The following is a 12749-nucleotide window of genomic DNA, read 5'->3' as shown; positions in this document are numbered from 1 at the left end:
CTGAGCAAGGAGTTTCTGATGGCAAAGCCCACTCCATGCTGTCTTGGTTCTTCAGGATCCCTGCCCTGCCAGAAGAAGGTGTAGTCTTGCTCTGCTAGAGAGCCACTCGCGGGGAGGCGAGTCTCCTGAAGTGCTGCAATGTCCACATTGAGTCTACTGAGCTCGTTGTTAATGATGGCGGTCTTCCGAGAATCGTTGATTTGTGTAAGGTCTTCCGACAGGCCAGGACACATAGTTCTGACGTTCCAGCTTGCAAAGCGAAGGGCTGGTACCTTCTTTCCTTTTTTCATGTTGTTTGGTGCGGTGTATCAGTCCACCTTTCGGGCAATGACCCTGAGCTCCAAGCACCCATTGAAGCAGGCAGACTGTGGCGGGACAGAACCTTATTGACCGGGGGCTGCCCGGTTTGAGGCGGGCGGTAGCTGTCCAGTGAGGTGCAATGACCTCTCCCACCGACAAAGGCAACCCGTGGCGCCCAGTTTCTACGCCAATTTATCTGGACTTATAACCCGTAACTGCTGCCTTCCGTGTTGTTTCAGTCGCTGTGAGGCAACTATGGAGTGACCTCTCCATGGCGCATGCCTGGGCAAATTTATGGAGGTTGAGAGTTGCCCAGTCGTCAAAACCCCCCTCTCGGCCTTTCTGGTGGGGTCCAAAGGAGTGCAGGACACGACGTTTGGCACCAGTATGGCTGCAGGAACTGCCGGAAACATGCCAAAGGTGACACATGACCGCCTACGGGGTTCCGCTCCGGATTTTCTGTTAGGGTTTACTCCCTTAGCCTTAGTCTCTCCCGAGACGCCCACAAGGCAGTGGGGTTGTTGGGGCCCCTACACAGGTGTAGGATGGTGCCGGTGGGAGGAGGGGATGCAAGGGGGAGGGGTAGAGGGAGGGGGTGGGGGGGGGGGGTGCAGGGGAAGGGGGTGCGGGGTGAAGATGGTGCGAGGGGGGGCGGGCTGGGACGGGGTTGTGAGGGGGTGAGCTGAGAGGGTGGAGCAGGGAAGGGGACGGGGGTGGGGGGGGGAGGGGGGTGGAATCTGGTGCAGGTAATAAGCCATTTCCTCAGTGCCCACCATCGACGTCCGGAAAGCTCATCCACGTCCTTTGGGAGGTGAAGCATCTTTTGGCAGACTTAGAGGTGATTACATTCGCTATGGGGTTTTTTTTTTGCAGTGGTTTAAATAAAGGCATGCAGCATTGCCGACAGTGCGCTGCAGATGCTCTCCGAGCCATCTCCCGCGGGCGCTTTGAAGTTGCGGCCGGAGGGGCCGTTCGTGGATTTTTTGGGTGATCGGGGCACCTTTTCACAGGACTTCCCTAGGGTCCCGCAGCTCCTTCTTCACCTCAATGGACTTACCGCATGCCGTGGCTGCAGACACTCTGGACTGTGAAGACAGCAGGATCGGAGATTGAAGTATCGGCAGCTGTGCTCGTCAATTTCATCCGGATCAATTTCATTGAGAAAACAAAGAGCAGGTGTGGCTGGGGGAGGGCAGTGGGCCCAGGTAACATACACTAAACTAACTGTTAACTTTTAGATAGGGCTAAAATGAACTGATTTAAAGAGCCAGGGGAATTTAAACAGTTTAAGAGGGCAGATTGGGGGAGAAAACGTTAGGGATGGGAGCAGATGGCCATGGATAGAGTTGAACAGCAAGGGAGCTTCCAGCCCAGGAGCCATCTCGTCCATCCCAGGCTACAGTCCCAGGCTGCTGTAGGTTAATTAGGAAGTAACAACCTTTTAAAATTTTATAAAGAACAAAATTGTACCTGATTTTCCTTCCTATTTTAAGATGATTACATTTCAAATAAGGATATTAATGGTATTTTTGTTACAGTATTGTAGAGGTGCTTCTAATTAATGTCTCTTTTTTAAAAAAAAAAAAATTCTGGTGTTGTCATTGCTAGTCAAAAGAGTGAGAAGATAACTGCAATGAAATTCTTCAACCCCTCTGTAATTTGCCTCCCTCCAGGGAACCACCTGACATGGTTGTTAATGAGAGTTTGCTATATTGGGAAATTATGGTATCCTCCATTGGAAATTGTTAACTAGCTTATGTAGATGTGCATGTGTGTCTGTTTGCTTTCGTCTGACAGAAGCTTGTGTGTTCAACTCCCCTTCAGGACTTAAGCACTTAAATCTAGAAAGAGCTGAGTGAGCATCGTATTATTAGAGATGCCGTCCCTTGGATGAGAAGTTAAACTGAGACCCCCCCCCCCCCTCCCCCCTTTCCATCAGTGTGTTTGCCTACAAAAAATTAGCAGTGACTACATTTCACAAACTATTGGCTGGGAAGCATGTTGGAACATAAAATGCACCACATAAATGCAAGTTGTTTAAATGTGTATGTCTACCCGCTTTCGACACGCCATTGAACCATTGGAAGAGGGAGGGGCAGGGAGCATGCAGCTGTGCTTAGTCCTATCTTAAACATCCCAGAGGATTTTCTAGCCTGATGATGCTAGCAACTTTAAACTATTTTCTCCATAATGTATACAATGCATGGTTTGCAAAGCTCCACAGTTTAAAAAAAAATCTTGAGTCAGTTTTCAGAAGTGAGTTGCCAGAGGTTAAAAAGGTACACGGAGCTACAAGAACTCTATTCTTATTTGTGACAAGAACAATGCAAATTATCTGCCAAACAAAATAAAATGTGCTTTGGGACATTTTGGAGAAGGAAGAAATTGAAAAAAGCAGAAAAAGGTTGTAGCAGCCTATGTTTTTGTTAAATAATTTTTTATGTCTGTTGGGATGAGGAGAAGAAAGTTATTTGTATACTTGGTAAAATGGTTACACAACACCATTTTAGACATTTGATGTAATTGCAACGCTCCAATGGATAGAAGGGTGCTGTTAAAAGTGGGTATGGATGTTTGTTGAAATAAATCAAGGGCAGTAAATATATGGTTAACTTTCTCTGTGCATTCCTCCAAAACATGACAGAACTGTTGCTCAGCAAATTTCAGTTGCCTTATTCCCTCTCCTGTCTACCCCCAGTACATATTCTTATGAACAGGTGAAAAAGAGGTCTAGGGTTCCCTTTCAGACTTCACCTGGTCTTACTGTAACAAGGTTTTATTTTTAAACAGTTGTTTTAGCTCCCCCTTGGTGATTCCTTGTTCACCGCTTTCCAATTATAAGGCAAAGTAACCAGCACAAACAGGCTTTCTTGGGTTTAAAGAAGAAAGGTGAAATGTTATTAAACTTAAACTCAAACTCTAATTCGGTTGACGCTTGGATACAGGACGCGCCCACGCCAGCATGCATATGCGATACACACATGCAAATAGAGACAGAAAAGAGAAGAAATAAAGTGGAAATATTTGAGGCAATATTTGATAAGTTTTTGTTACGGGTCTTTGAGCTCACTCTCGAGTCCTTGATTGTAGGTGAATCTTGCTTTTCGTTGGGGCCCAGTATTCTTCTTAAATCTTGTTCACTGTAGGAGACTTTTCTCTCTTGGGGTTCATGTGTCTTCGGTGGGTTTTGGCGTTCTGTGAAAAAGAAATGGGAGCAGACAAAAGAGGCTGTGGCGAGCCAGCCAGGAGAGGTCTTTTCAATCGGGGAGCATTCTGCTTTCTGCTCCAAACTCTACAATTCAGGAAAACAAAAACCCAGACTGCCAAGCAGGTTAGTCATATGACTAACTGGGTTGACCAGGTCTGTTCGTGGATTGCACTGGAGCAGGGGACAGCTCCTTTTGTTCCAACACTGTCTGTTAATATGCAAAAATGTCCTTCCAGCCAGGGGCCTGGCAACCCCTTGTCACAAGCCTTCTCTTCTCCCTAGCAACAATTTGAAATTTAATGTCCATGTAGCAAAATTAATATGCCTCATTCTTGGCAGATGGGGGCCTGCATGACACCTCCACACCCAAGGGAATGAAATGCAATTTGAAAAAAGGTGCATTTCATTAAAAGGGCTGAGAGAAAATATAAGGTACAGAAAACCAAGCATTTCTCTCATTCATTCCCATTCAATCACAAATCCTAAAACTTACTAAAACTGATGTTTCTTGGTGCCAATGTTGCTTTAACTTTCCCTTTTTGGCGTCCTAGTAACCATATAGTTCTTGGAAGTTTTTCTTCGGTTTGCCCATTGCCATGACTGCCTAGGGTCTTTGTTCCTGTTGAGGTCTGCCAAGGGGCGGGGGAGTTGGATTTAATTAGCCCGAAACTGGAATTTTTTTCCAAGAGAGTTAGTAGTGAATCCAGCATTTCTTGTTTTTGTTTCAGATTTCCAGCATCCGCAGTATTTTGCTTTTATTATAGTAGTGGGCGGGTCTATCCTGGACACACTGTCAGTACTTTGCTGAATCATGCAAAGGCTTTTGACTTCAGGGGATGGTGGTTCCATTTTTCTCTGACTGAGGATTCTTTGTTAATCTCCCCTTCGTTCTCTGGGCCACTCCTGCCTGCAGGTGTTTGTGCAGACTCTACTGCATATCCCTGTGGCACCTCGACTAGTTGAGGCATCACCCTCATGGTTTCTCTGCCCACTAGGGGTCTTTCTTTGTCTCTGCATGTTCCTGTACATGCTGTTAGCAACTCTGGTGGGGTGTTTCTAGTGTCTGCATTCATGTAGGAGGACGTGGGGTCTAACTTTTCAAATTTTTGGGGGTTGGTTGACCGGACAGTAGGGGTTTTCATCTGAGAAGCCTCCCAGACTTCCTTTAACCTGCTCTCTTGGTCTCTTTTACCCCTTCCCTTTCTAAACTTTTGCCAGCCTTGCGCCTGCCTGTCCCCTTTTGTTCTCAGCAGGGGTCCCTTACAGTTCACTAGCCCTCTGCTGGAGGGTCCTCCAAATACCAGTACAGGACTTGGGGTGCAGGCTTCACTGTAGGTTGGTGGTTCCCCTCCACCTGGCACATGTGGCAAGGTCTACAGTACTCCACCACATCTTTGTGGAATTTTGGCCAGCCAAACTGCTGTCTTTGGTCTTTAGTCTACCGGCATGTACAGCCACTATAGTCTCGTGGGCCCTTAATATTTCTCTTCGGTACCTCTGTGGCACCACTAACTGGTGAACGACTGCCCACCCCTTGCTCTCAGATGAGTGAGGAGAACTCCATTTCCTCATCAGTACCTTTTATTCTTTAAATAGTAGCAGTCAGGGACTCCCTCTGCTTCACTTTCAGACTGAGCAGCTTGTGCTAACTCTTGCAATACTGGGTCGGCTCGCTGAGCCCCACCTAGGGAAAATCCATTTAATTCATTCCCTGGGTCTCCTAACTTTCCAAAGAAAGTCTCGGACAGGCAGACCACATGGTCATCTGCCTACACTGCCAATGCAGTCTCCTCTGGGGGAGCTAGTTTGATCATGGCCTGATCCACTACGCATTCAGGGAAACTGCAGGGGTCCGTCTCCCATCATTGCCCTGTCTCTGATCTCCTGTGGTCTTTCATTCACTACTCGGGGGGGCTATCACCTTTACCCCTGCCAGATCCTTACCCAGGAGCAGGTCAACCCCGTCCACAAGCAAACTAGGGACAATCCCTACGGTCACCGGTTCCGAAACTAGGCCGCACTCCAAGTGAACCTGGTGTACAGGTACAGGCATACACTGCCCTCCAACACCATTCACCACCATTCTGGTGTTCACAGCACTCTCGCTGGGGGAAAAGTCAGGCTTTTCCCAGTAAAAGGGTTCTGTGTCCCTGAGAATTACTATGGGCTTGTTTGCCCCACCTGAGGGATGTGGGGTTACTTCCTTTCAGACACGCAACCTTGAAAACCTTCAGGAATCCTAGTTTTCCTGTACTTGCAGCCTTAAGCATCCTGGGTCTCACTCTTACTGTAGTTAAAGCCACAGCTTGTGCTGCTGTTCTTTCCATCAGGTTCGCTTCTTCACTGAGCGGCTATGCCCAGATTAACCTTGCGGGTTTTCCCTTTAGTTTTCAGCAGTCAGCTTTTAAATGCCCTGCTTCATTACAATGGAAGCACACAGGTTTCCGGGTCTCACTCTTGCTCACAGCACCTTTCTTTTTGGCTGGAGGAGGGCCCCCTGTGTCTCCTGCTTTCCTTTCTCTCCCAGGACTGCCTGGGCTTCTATCACCTTCCCATCCTTTGTCCTCTTCGGATTTGTGGTGGTGATTAGGAAAGGTTCTCCCCTGGGAAACTGACTTATAAATTAAAGCAAACTCATTGGCTAGAACGGCCGCTTGCTGGGTAAACCCTGGTCTTAATCTGCAGCATATTTCATGGCTTTTCTTTTGTATTGCTTTCAACTTAGAAGAAGAATCGAATGCATCCCCACCCCCACATTTTTAATGTTAAAAAATTTAATACAGCATAGCATCAAAATTAGTTTTGCAAAAGTAGTGGTGGAAAAATCATTTTTTTAAAGTTATATGTTACATAATCCTATATATGAACGTTTTAAAATGGTTTCTTTGATATTTCAAGGTATAATTTGAGATACCCTATTTCTTTTCAACGGTTATCAAGTTTGCAGAACAATAATGTAATTGGAGTACATGGGTTGGTGCTGTTGCAGTCAATTAACATAATGCTGTCATTCTCGCAATAAGAAATAAGTGATCAATATAGCACCAGAATTTAACCTGGGTGCTAGATTTTAAGAGTGCTGTAAGTACAACTGTATTAGGAAACTAGCAAAGGGACATAAGATTAGGGATTTTTAAGTAAGATTTGACAAATGAATGCCGATTCTATTGATCTACATTAACCATCTGTTTTTGTGTTGTGAAGAATAAAGTGACCATAATCTCTGCTCTTTTTGCTGCTTTGTTTGCCCGAAGATGAAAATTCCTTTTTGTGTTTAAGATAGTATTACTTTAAATCATCTGTGAAATCTTTAGTACAAGTGTCTTTTTAAAAAATGCTCTTAACATTGCATCTCAGGTGGTGTCACAGCTTCAACTTGTTACTTTCAGTAATGATCCACAATGATGCTGTCATTGCAGTGTGGATTTAAAAATTTTACTCTTCTGCAAACATTTATCTCAGCCAAAATTCTAGATGACTCTATCACAATCCCTTGGTTATATCTTGTCCCATTGGCACAATAGACTCATCATCAAATGGGTACATAGTGATATACGTTTAGGTGGAAGTGACCCTAGGCGTCTTTAACATTGACTGCAAATGTCATGAAGTCTTGTGGATTCAAGTCAAATTAAGTCAATGAAACCTCCTGTAAATCGCTACTGGAACAACCACTTCCTGCATCCCTATTGATGAGCACTTCTCTGTGTTGAACATCACTTGGAGGAAGCATTGAAGGAAGTAAGTGCACCAAATGTACTCTGGATGAGGAACTTCAGTGTTCACCACCAAGCCACATTTGATGGTGATCACGGCTGGCAAAGTCCTACAGGAAATGATTAGTAGGCTGGGTTGAGGTAGAGAGGGAACCAACACAAAGAGGTAACCTACTTCACCTCATTCTCACTAACCTAATGTTGTGTAAACACCTGTCCACAAGGAGCATTGATTGGAGTGACCACTTTGTGAAGGCAAAACCAAGTCTCCTCCATGAGGGCATTTTTCATTATCGTCGCATTTGTGCTGTACTAATCGAGACCGACTAAAGCCAGATGTAACAGCCCAAACTGGGCAACCAGGAATTCAGGGTAGCCTGGGAACAAGTTTTTAAAAACGTGCACGCGTGCCCTGCAACTTCATCACTGAAAAAATTATTTTTTCACTGTTGTATGCTTGCCAGAATGATTCCCGTGCATGTCAGTTTGGTTCAGCCTGAGCAAGTGGCCAGTGGAGAGAATGAAATCTGCAACAAGGGAGCAGAGATTATATAGGGGCAGAAAATGATAGCTTTAGTGCTAAGTTGTAACTCTTCCATGATGCTGAGTAGATACCCTGACAGCATGCAGTTTGACAGTCAAGAGAGGTGGTGGAGAGAGAAAGCTTGGTTTCATCAGCATATATATGGAAGCTAACTCTTTGCCAGCAACTGGTGTCTGAAAGGGTCAGCATGTAGTTGAGGGAGAGACGGGGTCAAGAATACATCCTTGAGGGACTTTGTAGGTAGTGTTACAACCGAGGCGGGAAGAGTGCACTGCTAATTCCATCCTACTTCTCCTCCACAGGTCACAACATATATTTAAATTTTCCCACTTACCGAAACAATCAGATGCTCTCTCTTTTTCCCCAGAATAAAGCACACCAACCAGGTTTCTTTAATAAACAACAAAATTATCAGTTTTAACCAGCAATGAAGTAAAACATATACACTAATTGCAATATTAAAGCACCTTATTTATCCTAGTCCTAACGCGCACACACTCATACATACACGACTGTTTTTTTTTAAAAAAGGGATTTTTGCTTGCAAGAAATGAAGGAATAAAAAAAAACTTAAGCTGAAAAAAAGATATGGAAGGAAGTCCTTTGTCTTGGCGAGTGTCCCAAAGGCAATGGGATCTTCCGAGAACAATTCTTTCCAGGCGATGATGTTGATCAGTTTGGGTAGGCTTTCCAAGAGATTTAGGACAGAAAGCTGCAGTCAGGCTTTACAGCAGGAAGCAGCAACAAGGATTTTCTTGGGTCTTTATAGCATCAATGTAGCAGTAAAGGTTTCTTCAAATACAGGAGGAAATAGGAAACACACTTGATGCGGGAACACTTTTCAAGAGAGAAAGTTATCAGCTGTATTCTCCTGGCAGGCAAGCAGCAACTGACTTTTTTTGACAGTTCAAAATGAAACCAAAACTGTTCAGAAGCAAGTCAATGACAACCATAACTCTTGGCCTGTCACTCCTTTTGCAAACATTTTTTCACAGGTCAAAAGCTCAACCCCTGTTGGGTTATTTAGACACAGGTGCCTTCCAGTCTGTTTACTTTTCATTTATTCCCAAACCTCAGTCTCCATTTTTTTAAAAACCCACAAATTTCAGCAATTTCCAGATGAATCAATGTCCATAATTCAACTATAAGTTCTTTAAAACATATTTTACGAAAGAAACAGCAGAAATCTGGTAACAGTAGTAGCACCTGGATTGGAGCAGAAACAGTTGTTGGAGATGTTCTGGCTCTGTTCAGACAGGCAAGAGTGGAACTACATGAATGCATTCCTACATAGCTGAACAACAGAGGAAGAGCAATGGAGGAGGTTAGCATCGTCCACACTGCGAAACTCTGTAGACAGGTCTAACGTTTCAGGTCGATGCCCTTTCCTATTTTCTGGGGTGTTTCCCCCAGATTTTCAGCATCTGCACTATTTTACTCCTGTCGACAGATCGTTGGTGTCAAAGATAAATAGCACACCCAAGATGGGAAGCGTAATTTGTGATTTGGGTCAGGGCTGCCTGTGTCGATTAGGATGGCAGGTGGACAAGAGGAATTTGAGCAGGAATTTTGATAGATGAGTATGGAGGCAGGAGACAAGAAAGTATTTGAGAAATCTTTTAAGAGAGTAAAAGGAAGATCAAGATGGGACAGTAGTCAGAGAAAGCAGAAGGATCAGGATAACTTTAAATGAGAGAATCATAATTACCATAATCAAACTAATTGCACAGTATAATCAGGTGTATATGCTATAATTATGCAGCTACAATCCCCGCCTTTGTTACTATTTTACAAAATATGAATCTGTGTATTGGGTGAAATATCTCTGCTATAGTTCTCTGAATGCTTAGTGTACTGAAAGTGCTTGCATTAAACAAATGTACTTTGTAAAACATTTAGTTGCATTGTAAGTTATTGATTATTGTTCCTATGGTAAGTTCTTCCATATTTGTTTTTCAGCAACAAGGAATCGGTCGGCCTAGTGTTTATCATGCTGTAGTTGTCATCTTTTTAGAATTCTTTGCCTGGGGATTGTTAACCACTCCAATGCTAACGGTAAGTACAGTATGTTTAATGGTAAATATCTGCAGTTGCTTACTGCATTAAGGAAAATTTGACACTGTACTGAAATGGCCCAGTAATAAATATGCCACCTTACTCCTTTGTATGAGCATATTGTGAAAGATCTTATCAGTGTTTTTCGATGTAGCACTGTCCTCGATCTGGAAACCTTTGAGTGACCTGACTTGTATTGGGGCATTTGCTTGCTGTTTAGAAGCTTTGAGATTTTAATCATACTTCAAAATGCAGACATTAGCAGTTAATTTGAAGGTATGATCTCTCTTTTATTTGGATACAATAAAGTACTGCTCAATGTGCTTTTGGTTCAGTAACTTCCCTGTATTGAAGTCCCCTCTCGTGTGCATTTTATGCAGCTATTTTTTTTAAAAGTGAAACTTGTAAGGACTCGACATTTTTCAAGCGGCATTTATTTAATGCTGAAATTGCAAGTGTTAACTGCTATTTAAATCTCTCAAATGCTGGTGCAATTTCATAAACTGATATAAAAATAAAGCCACGTTAACTTTTTAAAGTTTTGGTTTGCTGCATCACATCTAAATGTTACAGATTCAACACTTGTGCTTTCACCTTGTTAAACACAGTTAAATTATTATGTGTGTACATTGGGAAAATCATAACAAAGCAGCTGCAGGTGGGTCAAGATTGGTAATTAAATATTCCTTGATGCAAAGTTCAGGAGGGACTGGAAAGGAAGTGGCACAACAATATTGGAGACCGTGTTCTAGCACAAGTGTGTAAGGATTTAAATAAAATCCCTGTTGGATTGTGCTGATGGAATAGCAAGGAGGCAGTCACGTTATTGGGAGAATAGGATCATATACATGGGATGTACAGCACAGAAATAAGTCTTTTGACCCAACCAATCCATGCTGATGTTTATGCTATATTCGAGCCTCTTCCCATTTTTCCTCATCTAAATCTAACATTGTAACACTCTATTTCCTTCCCCTTCATATGCTTGTCTAGCTTCCCCTGAAATGCATTTATATTATTTGCTTCAACCACTACCTGTGGCAGTGAATTCCACATTCTCAACACTGAGTGTAAAATGTTTCTTCTGAATTCCCTATTGGATTTCTTGGCGACTATCTTATGTTGATGACCTCTAGTTATGCTCTTCCCCATAAGAGGAAACATTCTCTCTGTATCCACTCTTATCAAAGCCTTCCATAATTTTAAAAATCTCTATTATGTCGCCCCTCAGCCACCTTTTTTGAAGAGAAAAGAGGCCCAGTCTTTCGATCCTTTCCTGATATGTGTACCTGCACATTTTTGGTATCATCCTTGTAAATCTTCTCTGCACCCTCTCAAGTGCCTCTATATCCTTTTAATAATATAGCGACCAGAACTGCATGCAGTACTCTCTAAGTGTGGTCTAACCAAGTTTCGATACAGGTTTAGCATAACTTCTCTACTTTTCAATTCTATATCTCTACAAATAAAGCCTAGTGCTTGGCAGGCTTTTTAAAAAAAAAAATGACCTTGCTAACCTGTGGCGCAACTTTTAGTGATTAGTCTATTTGTACTCCAAAATCCCTTTGTTCTGCTACACCACCTAGGCTCGCACCTTCCAAGTAATAAGTGACCCCCCCTAATCTTCCTATCAAAATAGTTATCTGTGTTAAGCTTCATTTGGCAATTAGTTACCCATTCTGCAAGTTTATTAACATCCTCCTGTAATCTGTTGCAGTCCTCCTCGGTATTGGCTCTCGTGACCACACCCCCCCCACCCCAAAATATTTGACATCATCCGTAAATTTAGAAATTGTTGTTTTGATTCCAAAGTTCAAATTGTTAATGTAAATTGTGAACAGCAGTTGTCCCAGCACTGCTCCTTGCGGAACACCACTTCCCCATCTTCTGCCACTCTGATTGACAACCCTTTACTTCCACTCTCTGCTCTCTGTCTTGAGATCAGCTAGCAATCCATTCTACCACTTGTCCCCTGATCTGCATTCTCTGACCTTATTCATTAGTCTATTATGGGGCACCTTATCGAAGGCCTTTTGAAAATAGAGATAAATTACATCTTCTGCATTACCATTGTTAATTCTCAGTTACCTCCTCAAAAAATCCAACAAGGTTGGTCAAGCAAGATTATCCCTTTTTAAATCCATGCTGGTGATTCTTTATAATGTTTCTTGTTTCTAAATATTTTATTTCTTCTTTAGGGATTCCATTATTCTTCCTACCACCAATGTTAAGCTGACTGGTCTATAATTGTTCCCCCTTCTTAAATATAGGAATTACATTAGCTATCCGCCAGTCTTCTGGCACTATGCCTTTTCCTAACAAATTATTAAATATGTGTAGTAATGCTTCTGCTATCTCTTCCCTAGATTCTTTTAAAATACGTGGATATAATCCATCTGGACCGGGGCTTTATCTTCTTTGATTAGTTTATTCAGTACATGCCTTTTTATTTTAGATTAAATGCACATCTCATTACTCATCTCATCATTCAATGTCATGTCTACCAGTTCTATCTCCCTGGTAAACAGCAAAGCAAAACAATTATTTATTATTTCTGCCATCTATCATTACCGTGTGCTATTAACTGTCTGTCCTTTAATGCTTCTAATCCCATCACAGCCGGCCTTTTTTATTGATGTACCTCTAAAATATTTTATATATCGACTGCTGAATATTGGAAAGGAAATTGAGGATGAAATTTGTAAGTTAGTGGGATTTATTAACAGTGGAATTGTAATTGTGGAAGATATTGATTAAATGTGGTAAACGGGGAGGTTTTACTTGGAATGTGTTCAGGACTGGGTTTTTTTTTTCCGTCAGTATTTTCTAGTCCCAACAGGCAGTGAAGCACTGCTTGACCTGGTTCTGGAAACTATAGCATGCTCAATTGATCTACCAAAAATAGGTAGGTTAGATCATATTTGAA

The 12749-nt window shown here is 42.7% G+C and overlaps 1 protein-coding gene across 1 annotated transcript in view; it reads left to right on the top strand.

The window, feature by feature from the left end:
- LOC137369233 (hippocampus abundant transcript 1 protein-like) overlaps positions 1-12749 on the top strand; it is a 143168-nt gene that overhangs the window by 32416 nt on the left and 98003 nt on the right. The window contains exon 2 of the mRNA XM_068030110.1: positions 9728-9823. Coding sequence (XP_067886211.1) covers positions 9728-9823 — 96 coding nt within the window. The remainder of the gene's footprint in view (positions 1-9727; positions 9824-12749) is intronic.

The sequence above is a fragment of the Heterodontus francisci genome, chromosome 4 (assembly GCF_036365525.1).
Source record: "Heterodontus francisci isolate sHetFra1 chromosome 4, sHetFra1.hap1, whole genome shotgun sequence".
Taxonomy (NCBI): domain Eukaryota; kingdom Metazoa; phylum Chordata; class Chondrichthyes; order Heterodontiformes; family Heterodontidae; genus Heterodontus; species Heterodontus francisci.
The sequence above is the reverse complement of the archived record's forward strand: the minus strand, read 5'-3'. Positions and strand labels throughout refer to the sequence as shown.